Below are 23,836 nucleotides of genomic sequence, written 5' to 3' on the forward strand. Positions count from 1 at the left end.
TTCTCCAAGGAGAAAAAAAAAAGAATTTAAAAAGCAGTGTTGGCAAAAGCAGTAAGGTTTGCAGAGGCATCTAATGAATTAGAATTCACTGTCTTTTGTTTAGTTTCCTATTTTCTTTAAGTGTAAACATGTGAGATTCCTTCATTTCTTGTTCACTGTGATAAGCTCAGGGTGTCCTTGCCCTTTGATTTCCCTGTCTGCTGTTCCTCACCTTGTGACATTACAGAACTAGCATATATAGCAAAATTAGGCTGCTACAAATATGCCATATACAACATATTCAAGAAATACAAGAACAGAAAAAGTAAAGTGATTGCCGTAGTGAATAAATGCACTTAATCCTTTAAAACTTGGATGCATTTTATCTAAACAGATATTCACTTCTCGTCTCGCTATTAAGCTAGAAAATATGTAAGAGCCCAACTGTTATTTTTCATGTGTTAAAGTTTGAAAAATTCATTTAACTTCGAGCTTCAGAGAAATCTTAACATTCATAGAAGGCAAGTAATCAGAAATGGTTGCATTTCTTTTTTATTTTTCAACTTTAACTGAACTGGTGAAGATTAATCCCTGTGCCAGACATCCAAAAGCATGTACAATTTAAAAATAATCACACACTTTATCACCATAATGAATTGTACAAATACAAGTGAGGAACCAGTCAGATTGCAATTTTAAAGATTTAGATGTATAAGCACAAGCTAGCAGCAACATATCATTGCAACAAGAAGCATCACAGAAACAGATGGCAATGGAAAAATAAGTCCTCACATATGAAGTAGCTTGTTTTGTTCTCAGGTGGAGTTCTGTACCTCATGAAAGAGATATATTATTTGGAAAGAGGCCATTGACCAACATAAAGATTATAGTTTCTACAATCTGATTAAAAAAGATTTTCTTCATGTAAAGAAAGTTTAGAAAGATTTCAAAGGTATCAAACGCTACTAAAAAGAGGAAGGAAAAAAAGCCTCTGAATTTGTGCTGCTTAGGGAAAGAAGCAGTTTCCTTTGCATCATGGAATGGAAGATTTACAATGTTCTCAAGAAAAGTTATACAATGTTCTCAAGAAAATCAAGTAGTCCTCCATAAAACAAAATACCACAAGTGTTTGCACAGACCAAAGAACCATTTGCAAGGTGCCTCATCTCACATATTTTGCTGGGAAGCAACACTATTTCCCATTATTTTCAATTAAAACTGGTTGCAACTGAATGATGTATAAAGCTGAATGGTGTATGACCATTTCATTAGTCTCATTTTCCTTGCTATCTATAGTACACTTTCTAAAGATCTGAAGAATTCTGTTTCTGATTTGATAGCTTACCATATTCTATTTACCCCTTCAGCAAATAATGGTAAAACCAGCAAACAAACTGAGTTCTAGCTATCCTCGAGGTAAGATTTTATTATCTATTATATATGGACTGGGGGAAAAATATTCAGTAGCAACTAGAAGAAAACATAAGACATGGATTTAGAATATATAATTTAGAAAACCAAAGAGTCATGTTATTTGTTTTAGGGAAGTTTTTTGTCATGTTTCCAAATCTAAGCAAGGTCAATCAACTGTTGTAACGTTTGAATTGTACAGTTCATTGCTGTTTCATCTTATGCTCTGAGAAAGCACAGACTGGCATTTAATAAAGTATATTCTTTTTATTTCCTTTTGTTAAATACATGTTTACACTTAAGAAAATTTAAAACAATACATCAAAATTTAAAGCAATTTAAGACAATACATGTAAAAAGGAAGCAGTGCAATTTTTTATTAGAAATACAATAGTATATGACACTATGTTGCAAGCTAAATGTTTATTTCATAATTGTAAGCTGCACGCAAGCAGTGTTTAATTTTTATAGGACTATGTAAAATTACTCTTTCTAGATCTGTTCTTTACATTGGAGCTTTTTTACTAATTAATGAGTGAACAGGGAAAAAGAACAAAACAGAAATTACTAGGAATGTTACAGGCACTTAAGACATCCTGAAGAGCAGGTAACTGTAACGTGAGCATCATGGAAGAATCTGCATACCTGGCCCATTTTTTGCCCATTGGAAGAAGCCACACTGTTTTTCCTTCCCAAGAGGGCACACAAAAAAGTTCTTTCCATTATTGGGACCGATCTTCAGCACAGTCTTCATAACACATCGCTTGCCATGGTTACAAAACGGAAAATCCAAGTCAGCCCACTGCCAAAGAAACAGATATCAGGCACATGTGATGGCTATGAACTCCTTATTTTAAAATGGACAATAGAAAAAGACCTACAGGGGATGCCATAGAAGAAATTCTTCCTAGTACTTAGATTAGTTTTATCACTTTTGTGAACACTTTTTAGATTTTTCTTTAACATCAACTGCAACTGCATGCACTTTGACTTGTGTAAATTGAAATTATGTTAGCACATAGTTTTTTTTCAAATTTAGGCATTACTGTCTTGAGTCCATCTATTAACTACCCGATAGTCATGACTGTCAGATCACTTTTCAGGTCAAACTCTTTTAAGACATCTACATCTGTAGCAAGGAGCAGAGGCCACCAACTGCAGCTACAAAGGTCATGTTAGGTGTTAGTGCAGCAGTGGGAGGGTTTGCCCAGGCAGATTACAGAATCATCATCCTGAGAGGCTGTCAGGATTTTGGCTAGCCAGAAACATGGCTGAAAATTAGATCTGTTTTAGATCTGAAGAGTTTGTTATAGTCCCTTCAGGAAGAAGCTGATCTGAACAACTTTTACAAGTTCCCTCAAACCAGTATTTTTCTTATGCATCTATTTCACATCACTTGGAAGTAGATTAAGAGCATTTGCACAAGTAGGTGCCATCTCAACACTAAGAGAAGTAACTAAAACTGTTAAGTTCAATAGCTATTATTATGCTCTTAGTTGCAATTCAGTGTGCAACAGTATTTATGTCAAACTGTAAATGGAATATATCTGCTGTCCATGATTAACAAGTCACTGGGCCAAGGAGGCTGCAGAAACAAGCACTGATTATGAAAACAAAAACAGGTCCAGAAGTCTTATACATACTTGGAAGTATTCACACCGTGTTTCCCTGGAGAGAGGGCAGCAGTAAAACTGCCTTCCCTTGTTTTCTCCATCCTTTCTCACAACTCTGAGGCTGCAGAGACGGTTGTGTTTACTGCAGCGAGGATGCCCCACGCTCCACATACGAGTAGCATCTGTCACATTAGTTTGAGGTGCGCTGTAACGACAGGTGACAAAATGACTTCTGTGTGATTTAAAAGGGATTAGCAGCCAAAGAATTCTCCTACCATGACAACAGCTCACCCAGTGTACTTCTGCACACAGTGACAGACAAAGGACTTGCTTCTCTAATGCACCCTATTGCGTGCACCTTTAAATCTGAGTGACTGCGAGTTGTGAATAGACACGACTGTGTGCTGCCCTTGAGGTACTATACCAGTTTTCCCCACCATGTCTTAAATTATTTTGAAGCACTCAAATTCATGTACAAAACAAAATAAATATTAGTACTGATGTTATACTGCCCAACTCAAATTCTGGTATGTTCTAAAAGAGTATTCTGGTCTTAGTGGGAAAAACACCAATACCACTAATTACTCCAGTCTGAAGACATTTGTATGCTTCACAGAAAAGACTCCGACCCTCTTTACTGAAAAGTTACAGTAATGCTCCAAATCACATTTGGACAAGAAATAATCCAAATGATGGGATGAAACAGAATTCTCTGAACGGGATAAAGTTTCCTTCTTCCTCATGATTGAGACAATTTCTGACTATCTAAAATACACAAGGTTTCATTTAAAAATAGTGACATGAAAAAGATTAATGCTCTGAAATGTATCTTTCCAATATATTTATAGAGCAGAAAAGCAGTAATGGAACCTTAATGAAAGAAGAAAATATTAATTCATTCTGGTCAAGTTATCAGCTTAGGAATTTTATGTTGTCTTCTATGTCTGGAAGATTGCAGTCCTGCAGACACCAGCAGTTTTATTCCAACACCTCATTAAAACACAAGAAGATAAAAATAACCAACAGATTTTTTGTCGGTTTTGGTTGTTTAAGAATATGCTATAAAAAAAGCATTTCAGTTGATGACTTGCCACAACAACCTGTTGTCATGATTGATACTATCTCATTTCTTGTTTACAGTCCTCTGTATTCTCAATTATCCTGCCTGCAGCCTCAGTTCCTCAGTCTGTACTGAAAGCGTGAGGAGGAACTGTATTCGTTCTGTCTAGCCTGGCTAGTCAGCGAGATCATTTCAAAACTGGGGCTTCAACAATGTAAGAAGTAATTTCTGTATTTCAGAACAGACACATGACGAAGAATTTTGTAACATATCATCAATATTTCACATTCAGCCTGCATAATTTACCATTGTATGTGACATCTACCTTGCACTCCCATTAGTGTTGCTACTATCTGCCCAACTTTTCTGTGACAACCCCCATAGACTCTCACATTTCTCTTAACTAGGCAATGGATGTGTCTGAACAGGGCTCTGTAAATAAAAGTATGGGTAGAGCATTGAAGTGGTTATATACAGAATGAGGAGGGAAGTAAAAGCAGTGATGGGAAGCTCATCAAGGTAACTGCACAGATCTTCCTCTCAAGGAAGAATGCTGAAACCTGGCAGTTGACAAATAACTTCAATTAGAAGACATTCATCCAGATAGCTTCCTTTTGTAATCTTTCACATTGATTTTAAGATCTCTCTAAGCAGACAGCAACTACAGTGCTAAGATCAGACAACTCCTGAGGTAGAAATGTGCTTGACCTATTAAAAGTAGATTGGCCTATTCAATGGGAATAGCTGAACTGTGAACAGCTGTTTAGCTTACAGCAGTACTGGCTGGATGCCAAAATCAGGACTTTTCTAATGACAGCCTAGGTAATTCAGTGCTTTTGAAATCTGAATTATGGTTAGCCTAGAATAAGTTACCTCTGGCAGAAATCCAAAGACAACACTGTCTGAGCCAAACAGTGCAGTATTCAATTAATATTTAAGGATAAAGTTGGTTTATGGGATTATAAAGACTTGCTTTCATTTGAGAATACATACCTGATTGCTGTATTATATGGGTGAACCAAAGGCACATGGTCAGTTTTCTGTTTCTTCTGTATGTGCTTGAAAGAGACAGGTTGCTGACAGGAGGACAAAGCCAGGGCAGCTACGTTTGGTGAGCAATCCTTGTCTGGGCTTCCCTCTGACTGGCAGGCATTGCTTTGGATCTGTTTACAATTGCTTTTTGGAAAAACACACTGAGAATGTCCACCAGATACCTGGATATCATTTCTCAGAACAGTCGCGTTACCAAGATCTGTTAATACAAGAGTTGTAGTTCCAAATGCAGTTTTCCTATTGATCTTTATTTCTGTGCTTGGTTTTCTGAAATCATTACAAGGGTACTTCATTAAGTTTGTGTTAAAGGCTGCAGAATCTTCAGAACTCTCCATCTTTGGAACTAAGGAAAAAAGTTTTTAGTTGTAATCCATCTGCATAGAATGCTACATTATATTTCTGATCTGTATTCATAAATTGTCACTGGAGAATGAAAGAGTAAATTTACAGAACCATCTCAAAACCTGTCACAAATTAGATAAGAGTAAAAAAAAAATTTCTTATAATAAAAAAAACTCATGCACTCTTAGAGTCATGTAAAACATGTTTCAAGACAGCATTACTATTGCTTGAGTAGGATCAATTAACAGTACTATGTAAATTAAAGCTATCAGACACTTAACCATAAAAAATTTAATTTGGCCCAAACACAAAGATTAAAGCATTTAAATTTTTCAAAATAACTTTTGATAACCTCAGTAATGGGAGACCTAAGACTATAGTACATCCAAGCAGCAATGCATTATCCATTTTTTAAGTATTACCTTACTATTAACACAAAAATTAATATGAAGATTTTGGAGTTTCTAGTGATTTCAGAGTTCCCATCCTTTCCAAACTTTGTGTTCATCCAAACTTACTGACTGTAAGAGGCTTTTCAGAAGAAAGCAGTCCAGACATTTGCTTTGTGATATAAACAACAGTTTCTTCACAGAATCAGAGGCCCTCCTAGTGGGCAATAATAATTTCAAAAGAATAGGAATAGTTTATTAATGCAAATTTAATACATAAGGAGACTGTAGGTAATCCCCTTCCTGAGAAAAGGGTGAAAAACCTAATGGCATCCTATATGCAATCTTTTTAGGTAGCTGGGAAACCACAGTGTTCCAGGAGAGAGTCCTTTCTTTTCTACTACATCCAGTGTATTCCATACAACAAAGAGGGAATTAAGCAGAACATGGGTAGATGAGACATTCACTCTCTCCAAAGGCATTCTCACTCAGAACCAAAATAAGAATCTCTACATTTGACTTGGAACACTACTTGTTTCCAGGCACCTTCCATTTTGCCACTACTGCACAGTCAGACATTTGGTTTCATTCAGACTTTTTAAAGACAGAATAGTATTGGCTTAGCCTCCTACTCAGCAAAGGAGCATGGAAATTGCAATGTAATGGTAAATAATTATCTGTCTTCAGACTGAATTATTTTGACTGTAGGGCCAGCAGCTAATTTTAGAGACCAAGTATCCTGTCCTCAAAAATTCAAACTTTTCTGCTGACAGTGGGTAATTTTAGAAACAACATAAAAAAACAAACATTGAACAAAGTGAGAAGGGAAAGACTCGTAAGGATTAAAAAAAAAGAGGTAAGCAAACCTATTTTGAAAAAAAAAATAAATTCAAATATCACTCCTATCCAAAAATAAAGTCATATTTAAAAAAATAAAGATTTCCCAACAGTATTCCATCGAGTCTAAGACAGCTTCAAATTCCACACCTGATTTCAGTAATTGCATATAACTAAACAAGTAAAACTCAGAAGTACAGGAGAAGGAAAAAGTTTTGTTTCAAAGCTTAAAGTAAAGCATTTGTGCACATGGCATAATATATTATAAAGGCCAGGTGACAACATTAATTCCAGGATAAATGTTAGTTGGTAAATCCTGTTCGGTGAACAGATTAAAATTTTCAGGTTTCTGGTGCTGATTTGGCAGAAGAATTATGCAAGATTAGCCTGTGTTGCCAACAACTGTCATGTAAGGCACAAAGACATACTTTTATTGATTCCTGACCTGAGAAAATGAACTATAGCTAGTGCCAAATAAGGGTTTTCCACACATCACTCCAGTCATAAAATGATTAAGCAATGAAGCAATATTTCATGTAGATAGCAGCATTAAAAGCTCCAACAAGAGACAAACAACAAATTGAGGTAAGAAGTTCAGAATCATTTTTACTCTGCACTTGAAGGGAAAAAAGTAGTCGCAGAGAAACCTGGCATCCTTTTAGAAAACAGTACTAAAATATATTGCTTTTGTTCACATGAAAGAATGACAGGTAATTTTCTGACCTTTGATGATTTCTAATTCAGACTTACACTGCAAACTTTGAAGGATTTTACAGAGAGTTGAAAGAATTGAGATTTTTCTCACTCCTTGCCCAAGTGAAAACACAGGGTCACTGAAGACACTAATCTATAGAATCTATAGAATATAGTTTGGAAGATGACACAGGGTTTAAGACAAGGCAGTTTCCATATTATCTGTGTAAGATTTCCTCAAAATCTGACTTCAAGTTAGCTAATTATATATATATATATGATTCACAATGAGACACTTCTACATAAAAACTACACCAAAATCACAGACCTCCCCTCTTTCCCAATACAGCTGCCAGACAACCCTTCACTACCTTCAGGTCTTGGAGTCAAGCAGGCATCACAAATTTCAGCAGAAGGCTTGTTTATTAGGGTGCAGCACATACACGTCCACTCCTCTTCAGATTTGCGAGCTACATGTTCATTAGAACATGACCCCCTGCCATATGCCCAGCCAATTAGGCTGCTTCTAGCTGGCAGTTTGCTGTGAAACAAAAGAGTGATGTTAGTGTTTCGTGACGTTCCCCCTACAAATTGCCTTACACCACTCTGTGCAGGGAGGCATGGGCTAGAGAACAAGCAGGATGCAGTGTTAAGCCTCCTATCAGAGCTTGGACAGCATGTCAGTGTTCAAATTTGATTTTTCTTTTCTTTACCTCAAGGCCAAATCTTTCCAGATGCTGCAGAAGTAAAACAAATAAAAATATTTAAACAAGAAGTTGACAGAAAGTTAATTATCAACTGGTGTACTCTCCAGGACAATGCCCCAGTGTCTCAGATTCCCTACCATTTCCAAGTACTGCAGCAAAAAGCTTGGTGTGAAAGGGAGATTGTTTTAGGGCTTTCCCCCCATCTCTTGTACACAAGACTTGCTAACAAATGCATTACTGGATGAAGAACTGCTTAGAAGATGAACTGCAGAAATCACACAGTCCAGCAAATAAATTTTTTTTGTTCTCATTTAAATGCTACACATAAGTCCACACTGTTATCATAACAGCTGAAAGCACTGAAAGCTTTAAAAGTCAGAATGTCTCTTGTGTGTCACCAGTTGCTGGAAAGCCTTTTAAATGTAGGAACCTGTTCAGAATTAAGGAGCCTAGCTGTGACTTGTGAGACAAAGCTACTCCAGACACCACTAAAGATTTAGTTGTATTTATTTTCCTGTAAATTATAACCTCCTCTGTTGATAGACTGATTTAGAATCATAGTTACTCCTTTACAAAGGGCTGCTCTTGTCATAGTATCCAAACACTGACAGCATATTAATTGTAGCTTGAATTTACCTGTTCAGTAAGTTATGTATGTATGCTTTTAAGTGCTATGATATTATTCAACTTATGGTTGATAAGTTGTCAAGCTTATATATTTTTATATAGTTTTTGTGGAATTGTGGACTTTTTAGAGACTTTTATTAATCATAAGAATTTAAGCACTTCAGTCAACAATGCAAATGCTGTAGGTGGGCACTGTTGTGACACTCCCTTGACCCATCACTTTTTCCATAATGATCCCTTTCTGTAAGAGGCTAGAGCTCTAAGAGAACAGTAAAGATATCCACTACCTACCACATCTTCCACAAGAGGAAAACTAAGGAAGATAATGAGAACTGCTGACATTCCAGAGTCTGTGCTGTTAAGAGGTAGAACAGAGATTACAGCATTCACCAAAATACTGTGGCTACCAAACAAAACAGCCAAACTGTAAGTGTTAAAATGGGTATTTTCACATTATTGATCAATTGTTCTACTCAGTTATCAAAAAATGCATTACTAGACTGAATATATTCAGTGTATCATGTTTGGGAATTTAATTCCATGTTGTTACCCTGGGTCATTTGTCCTGTCATTATAACTCCCACACCCTCTCCCAGTTTATGAAATATGTGGGGAAAGGTCTATTTTTTAAATTCAAGGTACATTTGAATTTGATGGGCTAAGTTTATAATGGGTATCTTCTATTTTTTTTTTCAGTTGAGCAGAATCCTAAGCTAGTTGACTTGACCCCAAAACCACTGGGTTGAATTCTACAGTTTATTATCTGTAGCAAGTCAGTCTAATCACATCGGCCCCTTCCAATCTTTAAATGTGAAAAGCCTGGAATGGCAAATAAATTACTTGAGCTGTACATAATTTTATATAGTAACAGTTACTTAAAATTGAAAAGAGAGCAGTAGAAAACAAAGAACTGACCATTAGGATAAGGACAAGACAAGAAACCATCTTTTTATTTTATAGCTACCACTACCATGTTTTTCGCTTAAATACAGCACTATTTAATTGTTTATTTAAAAGTACAACAACAAAATGCTAAACCACTACTTGTTCTAGAAAACAGAAAGATTTTTTCCTGACACTGTTTTCTAGTTATCTGACTCAACAGAAGAATGCTGTCTTCCTACATTTTTGCAAAATATTTCTCATTATTACTTTCTGAAAATACAGCGGATTTGGGTTATCAGCTTGTGAAATATTTATCTTCCATGCTGGAATTTTCGATATTTGATCTGTACCCAAAGGCATCTTTTTAAGCTTTAAGCAAAATCCCTTCAGGCATCTGAATCTTGAAAGAAGCTTGGAGGTAGGAGAGGGATTTATGTGTTCTGTAAATCTTATCTAAAACATATATATATATATACACACCCCCCACACACACTAATGAGGCAAAGTCGCAAAGTGAAACAGCATCTTATATTAGACTGACAGAGAATATAAAGGCAGAATTCTGGAGCCTCAGAAGAAAATTTTCAAGAATAACAGATGCCTAAGTCTGAATAAGGTATTTTTGTAACTTTTACCTTTTGACCCTTTGTGATATCAAATGCACTTTCTGCTTTCCTGAAATAAAAGGAGGAAAGCTGCTGCTAGCACAATTTATGTGGAAGCAAAAGTGCCTCTGTAGCACACTTATAGCAAAAGCTTTCAAAATCCTATAAGGAGGAAGAAAAAATACTAAGCCCCTAAAATATTTGCTGCACTCTGAATTTACTGATGTTTTAGTGATCCTCAGTATATCAGTTTCTATATCCAGAAGAAAACTGTACAGATGCACAGCTATCTAGATATGCCAGGACTGATGGGGCTATCCTGCAAAAAGATAGACAAATTCCTACTTCATTACATTCAACTCAGTTGTATGGAAACATCCATGCCCTTTACATTGATAACACCAAGAACAAAGGGCAAATTTTCTGGTGACTTAGTTTCAGTGAATAAATCTGAGTACTCTAAATTGTTTCATAATTCCTACATTTGATTACAGTAACAGCTGCTTTATAATAGATGAAAAGAATAGCAGCAAAGAATCAAAGCTTCTAACCATTTTTAAATACCAATAGGCAATTTTTTTCTTCTTGCAATATGTTCTGATTTCGTCTGACATAGTTAATTTAGTTATAAAATGCACCCAGATCCATTCTATTTCAAAGGGGGTGTCCTTTTACTGTAACAGCACTTTGAGGTGCTTAAAAATGTCACCATGATGCTACCATCATACCTGAGTGTTGTGGTGTGCTGTATTGTCCCATTTTGGCCTTCCAGGTCACTTTCCCAGGTGTGCCTATACCTCTCTCCCTTCCCCCTTGCCCCCATGCTGAGTGAGTCCTGTCAATCAGGCTACACATTCCAGCAAGGCGTCTGTGGTTGGTCAAGTTCAAAGGATGCCCCTCAGGCCTGGGGGTCATTGGCCTGTCTGGGTGTCATCTTCCCCTGAGACCCTGCCCCTCTCACCTGGTTGGTGGCTCACCTGTCCCTCCCCTCCCCCTGTCCCTGAGCTTAAAAAGGTGATCAGACCATGCGGTCGAGTTCTGTTGGAGCAGGTCCTCACGTTCAGACCTCTGTAACCATGGAATAAACCTCTGGACATTAAACCCTCCAGCAGAATCCATCTCCTTTTTCTCTTCACCATCGCCTGAAGTTCTCCTCCTGAGGTAAACAGGGTTCCTAACAAGCCTGGACTTGTTCAGTGCCCAGCTGCAACCACCAGCAAGCCAAGGTATCTCTGGGGTGACACACCGCAGTCGCTGCCTTTGGCCCGGCAGCGAGGGTCAGACTGGCCCAGGCACAATCTAACTGGTAATACTGGGAGCCTTTTTTCCAATACCTGAGACTGACGAGCTGGGGATCTGCCTTTTGACACTGGGAGCAGAAGTAAGTCACCCTGCCGTGCTCTCCCAGACGGCACACGGTGATGCTGCCCCCGCACGCCCGGCAGGCCGCGCGCTTGTACACCCGGTAGTGCTGGTACAGCGGGGACCCCGCCCTGCGGCACTGCAACACAACGCGGGCAAAGGCCCTGTTAGACACTCAGCATCAACTTCACATGAGTCTGAAAATAAAAAAATGCTACATCAATTGTCAACTCAATGACTAGATGGAGTTATTTAAGAGAGACGCTAATAAATGCTATCCCCATATTTCACATTATTTTATGTAAGGAATTGACAAGTCAGGTATAACAGTGTCTGTAATTCTCCACATAACAAAATAAAACTCAGGGAAAAAAAAGCATGCTAGCAAGGTGAGAGCAAATACATGCTAGGAACTCTGAGTTCAGCTGGACCAGCTAGCTCTGAATCAGCACCAGTTGCCTTTGACCTGACACCTGCAGGAGTCTTCTTGAAGAGCTGATCAATCAATCAGAACTCCAATCAATGCAGCATAGGAAACAAAACAAACATAAACCACAAAACAAACACCGCCTTCTCTCACCCCCAAAGACCCAAAAACTCAGCACAGCTCAGATGCAATGCTACAATCTGGGTTCATAAGCCTTCCCAAAACCTAAAGAAGTGTGCAATGCAGAAATATTCCCAAGATTCTGTAAATGTTGGGTAGTGCCCAGTAAAGTTGCTCAGCTATATCTTGGCCCTGGCCATGCCAACCAACTTGAAAAGCCACCTGGCACTATGGTGAGCTCCCCAGAGTCTGGCAGAAAGCCATATTAAATTAAGTACAGTACAAGCCCAAGGGCAGTGACTTGAAAAGCCTCCAGACAGCTGGCAGGTACATTTTATGAGACAATTCCCAAAACACCCATGAAGTCAGCACAGACACACTACAGCTAAAAGTGGCAAAAAAAAAAATTCCAAACAAGAAGAGCCCAGTAGAGATGCAGCCAACTCTGCAGAGCCACCCAAGTTTCTGCCCTACAATTGCAAATCCTTGGGCTCAGCTCAAACGACACCACAGCTGGCCAAGTAATACCAGCACAGCTCTGGCAGAGCTCACTAGCTCTAGCTCCAAAATGTATGAAAACCCTTGGAGTTATCCCAAAACACAGGTGTCTTTGAGCACAGTGTATTTGATTCTGTTGCGCTCTTATTCATCAGTCTTGCTGAAAGAGAATTCTAGTGCCAGTGCAAACTAGTAATTCAATCAGAAGGAATTACTAATAGATATTTGCATGAATATTCACAGCTGCCTCCTCAAGGTTTTCAGTCAGTTTCTTATGAGTAGCTTTTTTCCCATCCAGTTATGCAAAAAACAAACAAAAGCAGCTTTTGTTGACACAAAAAGCAGTTTGTGTAAAAATCCAGCTTTTTACACAAACAGGATTCTTCACCTTTGCATCTGCAATGATACAGTATGATGACTGCAAACAATCTATAGCAGTCCATTAAAAAATTCAAGCACTATCCCTCACACACATATTTTCATTATGCCTCTAACATGGAAGGAGAGGCTAGCCCTCTCAAAAGCACTTGACTGGTGAGTACTTGCTAAGTGTGGACTACAGAAGTTTTCAAATTGGCTGAACAGAAAGTACAACCTGTTTATTATCAGTCCAAAAGCCTTTAAATTTCTGAGTATTAGATTTGTTGCAGAACTACAAGGTGTCTCTTTACTGGCAGACTTCATTATGAATTTCAGAGAAATGAAAACATTTCCCTACAAACAAACCAAAGTACTCTTTAGTGGGTTGAGGGAAAGTAGATATTTAAGCAGACTATTAAACAAATTAAAGTTTTAGCCTTTATGATTTTCGGCATGTTAGGTGCTCTCACCCAAGAAAAAAAATCTTTTTGGCACAGCTAGCTCCTTGCCTTTCATGAACATGAAGAGAAAAATACAAAATTGTCACTACTCCTTTTCTTTTTTTTTTTTTTTTTTTTTGTTTGCAGCTTAAACAAACAAAACATAGAAGAATTAAGTCAAATTTTCTCTTTTTCTATTGTGGAAAGTTAAAGAGCACCATGAATTATGGAGTTCATACAGGAAGAAATTAAGTCCTACTGAAGTTATAGTTGCAGGGAGAAACTGTAATTTATTTCAGTTTATTAACCAAATCCATTATTTGAGTTAGGAAAAAAAAGGTTTTTAGAAGTTGCAAACTATTTAGCCAAATAAATTTAATTGCTATTTCAAGTTTTATATAAGAAGCCACATCAACTACCTTCATACTTCCCTGGGACAATGTCTAGTTCCCAGTCTGAGGAGTAATCTTTGTTACCTTACATGTAACTTTGTGCTTAGCCTACATCAATTCTGACATGTTCAAACTGGCATAACAGCACATGCACAGAAAGAGTGAACTGGCCTTCAGGCTGCATCTGTGAAAGTCCTTTGGGCCAAACTGTGCATATTTTGACAGTCACAACTCTCCCTACCTTTCCATCATCTGACAATTCACAATTAATAAAGAGCACACAAACCAACATTCCTATTCATGGGAACACTTGCTTTGTTGCATCTTTATACTGTTTTCACCACATGATCACACACAGCTAACAGGCCAGAGTAGGATTTTGGAAGTTCTCCAGGAATATGTGCCAATACCTTGTAAAAAAGCAGGGTAAAATCACGTGTCATTTTCACCAAGTGACGTATATGCTCATCTGTCAGTTGGCAAACCTGTAAGAAAGACAAGAATGAGTTTTAGAATATTACAATGCTAAGGGACAATGGCAAAAGAAGACCAATGAGTAAGTGCACTTTGAACACTGATGTGGAGCTGCTTTTCTCCGTTTTGTGATAATTCCCTGAGTCCATATTGTATGTATCCTCTCAGTAAAACAGCACATGTTTACATTCTATACTACAAAACTCATGGCTTGCATACCAAACAACGTGCTTTGCCTCAACCTGCAAAACATGTGCTAGAAAATTCAGTTGTCTTGCCCTGTACTGACCAAAGAGTTCATGATCACATGAATAACAGAGTTAGTAAGTCTCACATCCCTCCTAGTTTCCTCATGGAAATAATATGACCTATCACCTGAGGCTCTTTCCTCTGAGACATATTCAGGAAGAATACACGAGTCAAAGGCATCACAATTAGAGAGACATATCAACCAAATTTATTTTTCTTAAGAACCCAAAATTTTAAATCACACTTTTTTTCCTCTGCCATATCACAGATAAAATTAAAATCCAGATGGATCCTATGAACAATTTTCAAAATACTGTGTTTAAAAAACTTCAGTTACTAATCTTCTCCAGTTTCCATTTACATCCTATGTAATCTCTGTTTTATATAATATCTTCTCACCCAAAGTTTGAAAACATGCTTGAGGATCTTAAAACAAGTAAGAAGAAAAAGTATGATAAACAATGGTAGAAAAAACAACTGATGCCAGCTATCAGGATAAGAAGTGGAAGAAGCAGCTGCAAAAATTATCAACTCTACCACATAAACTATTTTGGGTAGTAAATGAACAAAAAAATATGAGCACTTTTCACTTTCCCATTTTATTTATGGACTGTCAGTTTAATGACAGCATAACAGGATGTCAGACTTAAAATATGAAAGTTTATCAGCTCCAAGGAGTGCCATGACAAAAACCTCTTGTTATAAAGATAAAACATTAATTTAGTGTCCAAGAATAACTTAAGAAATTAGAGATGACAAAACAAAGGTAAGAAGACAGCAAAATATTAAAAAAACATGTATTTAAATTCTTAATATTTTGGTGTCCTTAAAAACCATCCTGAGACATTCACCCACCTTAAGAGCTGGATGAAGACCACTATCAAACAGTGCTTCATTCTTTATGATATTTCCCACTCCAGGTAGTACTGATTGATCCAATAACACATCACACAACATACGGGTCTTCTGCTGCTTAATCTCCTGTTCTGCTCTTGAGAAGCTAAACTTTGGAGAACAGACATCCAAACTTTCCATCATCCTCACTTTCTGCTCACACTCAGCTGCATTTCTGGAAGAGAAAAATACACTGATTAATTTTTATTTTAAATATATTCTAATATTGCAGTGTGGTTTTAAAAACAACACAACAAATTAGAACATTAAATGCAGATAACAGAAACCATGAAAATATCAGTGACAAGAAGTGACACAGAAATTCCATTAAACACCTCTTCCAAAAACAGGTCAATGATACATGCATGGAACATGCATCTAGTCCAATCTCATTTTGTTCCTAGTAGCTTGAAAAATATTTGCCAGCTCCTTGCTTTAAAACTGCTTCCAAGATGGAAAGCCCACCTGTTTGGACTCTCAACCATACCTAACTGTATGGTTACAGGGTCCACTAGTTACAACATGACATTTACATGTGTGTGTATATATGTGTGTAAAATCAATTTATATATTATATTTCAAAGAATCACAGAACATTCTGAGTTGGAAAGATCCCACAAGGATCATGAGGTCCAGCTCCTAAGTGAATGGCCCAAATGGGGATCAAACCCTCAATCCTGGCATTATTAGCACCATGCTCTAATCAACTAAGAGAATTATAATTATGTAATAGATGTAGTAGTAGATTATTAACAGTAGTTACACAATTTAGAAAAATATATATTCATATTTTAAGATATGTATTATTAGCATAACCATACTTATTTGAAAACAATACCATACAAGAAGCCTTGGCTTACATGAGATTTTGTGGTTTGTAATTTTACATACACTTATATATGTTGCATGAATTTACATGCCCATTTCCATTCAAGAGCCTCAATCACTAAAATCAAGCTTGGTGCTGTTTTTTTTTTTTTTTTAAGCAACGTGAAGTACAGTGCTAATGGGCATAAACATCTGCTTAATGTAAATTAAAGCAATTATAAGAATTTGCTTCCATAAAGAAAAAAAATAAAAACCCAACCTTGGGAGCATAAAAACTTGAAACCAGTAATTGTGACAGGTTGTTTGTTACTCTTGCTAAGAAGTGAGATTTGGATAGAAATTAACAGAGCAGTGGGCTTCAGCATACAGATCTAAGGAAAGAATTAAATCCAACTTTCATTCCCAGTCTCAGCACTACCTAATGACACTATGGCATAGAACTACTTTAACTGTATGTAAGCTCTGATACAAAAGTAACAAACTCAAATTACCATACCAACAAATATGATATGTTTATGATATGAAAGATTTTTCTTGATAGACTCCAACAATCTGTACATTATTTTTTCATTTACCTTAAAAGATAGTTATGAAAAGAAATAAACTGTTTCATTAGTTTCTGCTTTACCTATACTCTACTGTCACATCCCAAAAACAAACAGTATCCTCCATAAGCTGTATCTCCAAAACTGGTTGTGCTTCATTTCTTTCTTTGCTTCCATCAGGATTAATGCGCATGGAACCATTCATACCAAAGTGAATCCTTGGAAAGAAAGAGAGTTTTTATAGGTATTTTAACTTTGCTATCATTTCCAAGCACTACACCAGTCTATTTTTAGAGCTGTGAACCTTACCTAACCAAGTCAGTTTGCATGTACATTAATTCTAGTCATTATCAGTAACACAGCAACAAACTTAGTTTACAGAATGCTCAATTCCCAAAAAACAAAGAATGCTCCCCAAGTAAAAATCCCTCCAAAACACAGCTGGTTTTGTGTAGTCTTCATAATTCATTGCACAGAAGTCAAACCTGATCATTAAGAAGCACCATTTCTGGTGCACTTAGAATTTTTTTCACTTGACATGCTGATCTTCCAACACAGACTCATAAACTTTCAGGAAGGCTGAAAGAAATGAGGCCACTTGACCAGAAAATTTTCTGTTAAATCAGGCAGAAGTCACCTGGTATGAGAAGAAAGAATTTAGTCCCCATATTCCCACCACTGTTTATCACACTGCAGCTAAATCCAGTAACACCATAAACAACATAATTAGTATTTGCCATATGTTGTTTTCTGCTCTTCTTTGCCTACAACCACGGCAAAACCTGCAAGTCAATTAAAAATTAATAAAATAAATAAACTGAAAAATGCACAGATGGCAAAGTAGAAGAACAGACCCTTTCAAGCATTCATTCTACAGATTAGTAATGTTTTAAGAGGTCTTAAGTTTTATAAAATATTCTACGAGGAGCTCTGCTTGAGCAAAGGACAAGTCTGACTATTATCTCACACATTTTATTTATTATAATTTCACCTGGTACAATCAAGACCTAAAAACCATAAGACAGCAGGAATGCCTATACACTGTATACCAGAAAAAGTAGATTATTTTGTAGTTACAAGAAGATTTAACAGACTAAACTACATAAATGACAAAAGAAATGCAATATCAGGTCTCTGTTTCCAGTAAGCCCAGCTTTCCTACGTTCCAGGAAGGACAGGCATTTTAAATATTTGCAGATGGCCTAGACACATGTCATTAAGCCTATTCTTAAAGTTATTCTTTAAAACATGAAAAAAGTAATGCTATGAGTTACTTAAAAACCTGTGTCTTTCCAAAACTCTTCTTACAAGTCAGATCAGGTGATATAGTTGTTCCAATCACTTTTATCTTCAAAAGCCATTTTCAATTCTCAAGTGCCATGAGTAATATAGCACAGGCTTAACTAGCCAAATTTATTTTTAAACCTAGACAAATTTACTTTTAAACCAAACTCTTGCATCTTGCTTACAAATGGTGATGCATTAAATGCTTCCAGAAAATTATTTTTCATTCAGTTTTATAGCTGATGGTTTCATTTACCAAGCTTTATACTGTTTGAAAGAAACTTTAAGAATCACAACTATTAGCTATTCTAGTGCCTTCTCAGTTCATGACTAGAAAAAAAAAAATGAAACATCACTACGCGTTTACATTCAAAAGCATTAAGAAATTTATAAAATTTTATTCTAAAGTGTTTCATTATCTTTGATGTCCTGAAAAAGGGCAAAATATAAATCTTCTTTTTAATTACAAATAGAAAAGGCATGCTAATCAAGCCTAGGAAATGCTATTCAATGAGAACTAGTAGTAAGGAGTTGATGATTTCTAGTTTTAAAGTAAAAGGGTGAAACTTTAGAATTATTTCGTGCTACACAATATTGAAGGGATCTGAATGCACTGCATGTATTACAACTATTTTGTCTCCACAAAATGCAACTTCCTGTTTGAAAGAAAGCATGTCAATAAATAACTGTCCTCTCCAGATATCTTTACATGGAATCTTGGAGTAAAGTAGTATATTACCTAAACATGTGATTTTATCCAGTACGCCTGTACTGCAGAGAGGCTGATGAGAAGTTTCTCTCTAAAACTTTCAATTCTCTGAGAATGCCATTAGCAAGATCAAGATGACCTCTGCAAATATATTCAGTCTGAATGCATAGGAAGCCTTTCTGTCACTTACCTCAAAGCTTTCTGATCAAAATACATAAAAAGTTCTTTTCCCAATGTCTCCACACCCCTGTAAACATGTCCAACAAGGAAATCATGACCAGAGATGTTCTCTTTACTTGCAGCAGTCTGAAAAATGAGTACATACACAAAGATTAAGGAGAATTTATACTGCTTAGATTCCAGCACCAGTACACATTCAGCAAGCGGCTGTACTAACTGATTTTCCAGCTTGGACAGCATTAACTATCTTCTCCTTAAGTATTCTACCAAAAACAATGGGACTATTAACCCATGAAGCAGTCACTATTGCTAATGCTATCATAACTTACCTCAATTCTTTTCCTAACTGAAACAATATATCTTTTTTATCAGGGAATTTTATGCCTTTCCCTTCGAGTCATGAATTTATGATAAGAGTTTCACACTAGTGCAAAACGAACAGGTAGTTTGAATATTAAAAACATGTCAGTGTCAATTCTGCCATTTGCAGATCTATATCCTTCTTCAAATGTTAATAACAGGCTTTCAGTATTTTGCATAGTGCACTGTGTGCTGCATAGTGTATTGTGTGCTACAGAAAAGCCTCCACTGAGCCCACAGAGATATCTCTCCCCCCCTGCTAGTTTTAAGTCTAATCTCAGAAGCAGATGAGCAGCAGGTAGGACACTACTAGAGCACAAGATAAATGTGAGATTGAAGCAATCATATTTTCTTCCATAGCACATGAAAATACACTGCATTTACAAGGGATGTCAACAGGTTATCTGGTCCAAACACCTGGTCAAAGCAGAATACACTTAGGACAGGGAGCCCGGGGCCTTGTCCGGTACGATTCAGAGCAGCTCTGAACGGGATGGACACTCCTATCTCTTTGGGCCCTTATTCCATGGCTTGACTATTGTTGTGGTGGAAAATTTCTTCTAATACTGAATGAGAACTGTTATCCCCTACATCTGCTGCTTCTCAGCCACTGTGCAAGTCCCTACAGGAGCCTAGCTCTGTCTGCTCCATATCCTCCTTACAGCTACCTGAGGAGAGCAAGAAAACCCCACTGCTGTCAGCTTCTCCTTGAGCACCATGCGCTTCACCCTGCCAATCGTACCAGAGGACTCGCTCCAGTCTGCTATTATCTTGTTATTAATGGGGAGCTGCAAACTCAGGTGCAGCCTTGCAATTGCTCCTCAGAGGTAAGCATCCTCAACCTGCAGAGCCCCACATGGGGATGTCCCTCTTCTTGGAACATGGAAGTGACATGGACTCAGCTTCTACGGGACCCTAGAGCCCTTTTTTGATGCAGAGCCATTTCCCATCTGGGCAGCAGCCAGGACTGTGCTGTTCCATGACACTCTTCTGTTCCAAGTGCAGGATTCTGCAGGTTTTCCAAATGCTGAACTTGACTTTCTACCAGCCCTTTGTCTCAGCCTGTGAAGGTGCTCCTGTCCAGCACCCCAAGGTCCCCTCAGACCCTGCTGAAACCTGCGAGCACCAGACTCACTGCCCTCACAGCCCTGACTGCAAGGCAGGTGGATATATCAGTGCTTCAATTGCAGCACTCAATTTCAATGCAAATATGTATGAAAGCAACGCTGGCAAATCAGCCAGGCCTCTTGCTAGTTAGTGACATTTCAGAGCTACTCTCTATGCAATCTCCCATTATATTATTACCTTGAAATTATACACATTTTGAGAGTTTTATGGTTATTATTCTGTCAAGTAGGAAAATAAAAACATTTCTTGCGTAACACTTACTTTGTCTGTTATCAAAATATGAAGAAAGCAACATTTTGCTCCCATGTAAGCAGTTCACGCTTTCCAATAAAAGTATTGGAGTCTGTTGCTGTGTAACAAAGTTTATTTAACTTTAATCCACTCAGGGTTGTTTAAAATAAACCAGAATAGGAAATGACTGAGATGGAAAACTAACTTGTGTTTTCAAATATTTGAAGTTAAATTCATATTAAATTCATACCTCTTTGGTATCAGGCAAACCCTTACAGTCACCATAGTACAAACTCTCCTGAACAGTGTAATCTTCAGCAGAGGCCAAGGCTTTAGCCACAGTCAGCAGCCTCTGTGAAATCTAAAAAGTCCAAGACCCTTAGGTTGGTCATTTTCCAATAAATAGAGGCTGCCTTGAGGTGACTTTTACTGCACAAAGTGATAATAACGAATCTATTTGAGGGAGTGAGATTTCTTTTTGAAACCTTAGGAGCATAATTCCTTACTTCAAAAATCTGTCCTGAAAGATATTAACCTATAGTCTAGTCTCAAGACATATCTTACAGACATATTTTCAACCATCCTTTCCTAAATTGTTTCACTGAAGTACTATCTTACTGTGCCTTAATCACAAACTCCTATAATGTTTTATACATACTAAAAGTAGGTAAAAATTCCCCAACTTTCTGCCGGGCAGAATCCAATATATTTACTTGCAACAAAAGCAACACATAGTCTTTTTAAGATGAGCAAAATGAGGCATGAAAAAAAAGACACCTCTGCAATCAAAACCAGAGGACAGTACCTACACACTTATCAGCCAAGTGATTTCTCCATCTGCTACAAGGTCTCACAAGTCCCAGCAGCTTTATACTAGTGAACTATTTTATGCTGTGAAATGAAAAGATGTAAACCTAATGTCACACTCCTTATTTTAATACTTGGTATAATTAAAAAATAAATATAGAAATATATTTTAAATTTTTTTAAAAATAAATAAATATAGAAGCCGCCTTTCTGCAGGCCAATGTGTAACATTCTCATGTTTCACACAGATTAGAATTATAGCAGGGTTTGGTTTAGAAGGGACCTTAAAGAGCATCTAGGACATGCCTAGACTGAAGAGATTATGAAGAAGGAAGATTAGCAATAATTTCCCTTGTGCTTCCTCGAGCAACATGGTATTTTGAAGTCTATCCTAAGTGAACACAGCGATGCTAAAAGCTTTCCCTCATTACTCCTCAAATCTGCTGTTTCTACAGCTTCAGAATCGTCTTCACGCATCTGACTGCCGCAATTGGAATATTATGGTGCTGACAGGAATATTTCACAGCTCCAAGGAAGAATTCAGTATTCGCGGATGACAGCCACCATCACCCACGGGGCACCAACCATCCCGCCCGGAGCTCCGCCCGCCAGCGCTGGCACCCCAGCGGCTCCTGCCCGCTCGCTCGCTCTCATGCACACCCGGTGGCATTTACCACCGCGGACAGCCACCAGCAAAAGCGCTGGGCCCCGCTGCCCGGGGCAGCGGCCCCGCCTGTCCCGGCGGCCGGGCCGGCAGCGCCATTCCCCGCCCTCTCCATGTCCATGTCCCTGTCCCTGTCCATGTCCCTGTGCCCTCACCGCTGCCCCGCCCTGTCCGTGTCCCCTCACCGCACCGCCGCCGCCCCGCGCGGCCCGCACGCGCTGTCCCCGGCGCAGGCGCGCCCGCAGGCGCTCGGCGCAGAGCGCGCAGCCCGGGCCCTCCACCATGGCCGCGATGGCCGCCGCCGCCGCCGCCGTTCGAACGTCCCGCTCGGCTGAGGGCGGCGCCTGCCGCTGTTTCCTGTTTGTTTCCCTTCTGAATGGCAGCTCCTGCTGCTCGTACGATCCTCGCTGGCTCCTGGTCGCTCCCGGGTGTTGTCGAAAACACGCGCAAGTGGATCTTCCCCCAAGACTTAATCCACAATCAGAAATTAATTTCGGCTTTTAAAAAGTCGGTAGTTATTAGGTTTCTGCAGTCATTCCAGGTTTATTGAAGTAAAATTCTCCTCTATCCATCACGTTTGAAGTACGAGCAGCCGTAATAAATCTGCGAGCTCTAAGAAAACTGGGGGAATTTGCATTGTAGGGTAGAACATTGGGCACCCTTTCCCAAAGCCCAGCTCGAGAGGCAATACTCGCACTGGTTAAAAACATTCAATATTATTTCTTACATACACAGCCTATGAAGAAGAATATCCACTCTTCTATCTTGGTTCAATCAAAATGTGTTTTTCTTAAAATAACTTTTTTTTTTTTTTTTTTTTTTTTTTTTTTTTTTTTTAGCATGGAGGGAAGTGGATAAATCAGACTAAATTATGTTTATTGAAATAAAATGTAATTCATATTTTTGGCTGTAGTTAGGGTGTGCTACCCTTCTTGCAAATGCCTTTTTTTTTTTTCTTTTTCTCAGTGGCGTTTTTGCTGTGATCTTTTAAAATCAAGAAAGGAGGCAATTTTTAGTCAGAGAATTAAGCTCAGGAGTCAGAAATCGGCAATGTTAAAAATGGCATGCAAAAGTGATTTTTCTGCTGCTCTAGAATTCTGCCTTAGTGTTCTTTCAAGCAATTAGAAATTGATACGTAACTCAGGTTTCTATATTAATATTTAAAGTACATTAAAAGCACAGACAATATTTACTCTCACTTGGCAGTCAAATATAATGTTTTTCATAATAAGGGATTTAATTTCATAGCTGGATATTTTTCAGTCAGTGGCTTCTGCAGTGTGCTACAGGAGATTGGGTTTTCAATTCCGCATCTAATTCTGCAGATTAATCAGAAGTTCCAATAGTAACCATTAATTAGGTTCTCTAGCCATTTTTCACTTATGTTCATGAATTTTAACCAGAAATTCTGCATTAACTCACCTTTTGTATGCACTTTTATTCTACTAAAAGCTCACTTGCAGGTATGCACAATCTGTTGTTGGTGAGATTCATATTAAAGTGTTTGGTGGTGACAAACATTTGAGAATTTCTTTGCCATAATAAAAACATTTAATAATATATTTGAAACAAAGGGAAGAGAGGTAATAGTGCTGTAATATACCAGTCTGACTGTTCTGTATTCTGTGGCAAATGACCAGTGCTGAACTTTAAATCAGGATAGTTTATAGGTAAAAGTACCTAA

The 23,836-nt window shown here is 37.8% G+C and overlaps 1 protein-coding gene across 1 annotated transcript; it reads right to left on the reverse strand.

The window, feature by feature from the left end:
* Nucleotides 1-533: 533 nt before the first annotated feature.
* On the reverse strand, nt 534-22,436 carry NEIL3 (nei like DNA glycosylase 3). Its single transcript, XM_063157969.1, has 11 exons — nt 22,074-22,436; nt 20,932-21,042; nt 18,973-19,088; nt 16,873-17,007; nt 15,378-15,591; nt 14,210-14,284; nt 11,535-11,701; nt 7,748-7,917; nt 5,056-5,458; nt 3,033-3,207; nt 534-2,191 (listed from the first exon to the last, which is right to left on the reverse strand). The coding sequence occupies exons 1-11, from the start codon at nt 22,434-22,436 to the stop codon at nt 2,015-2,017; spliced, it is 2,106 nt and encodes a 701-aa protein (XP_063014039.1). The 3' UTR covers nt 534-2,014.
* Between the last annotated feature and the right edge of the window lie 1,400 nt (nt 22,437-23,836).

Source organism: Melospiza melodia, chromosome 5, assembly GCF_035770615.1.
Source record: "Melospiza melodia melodia isolate bMelMel2 chromosome 5, bMelMel2.pri, whole genome shotgun sequence".
Taxonomy (NCBI): Eukaryota; Metazoa; Chordata; class Aves; order Passeriformes; family Passerellidae; genus Melospiza; species Melospiza melodia.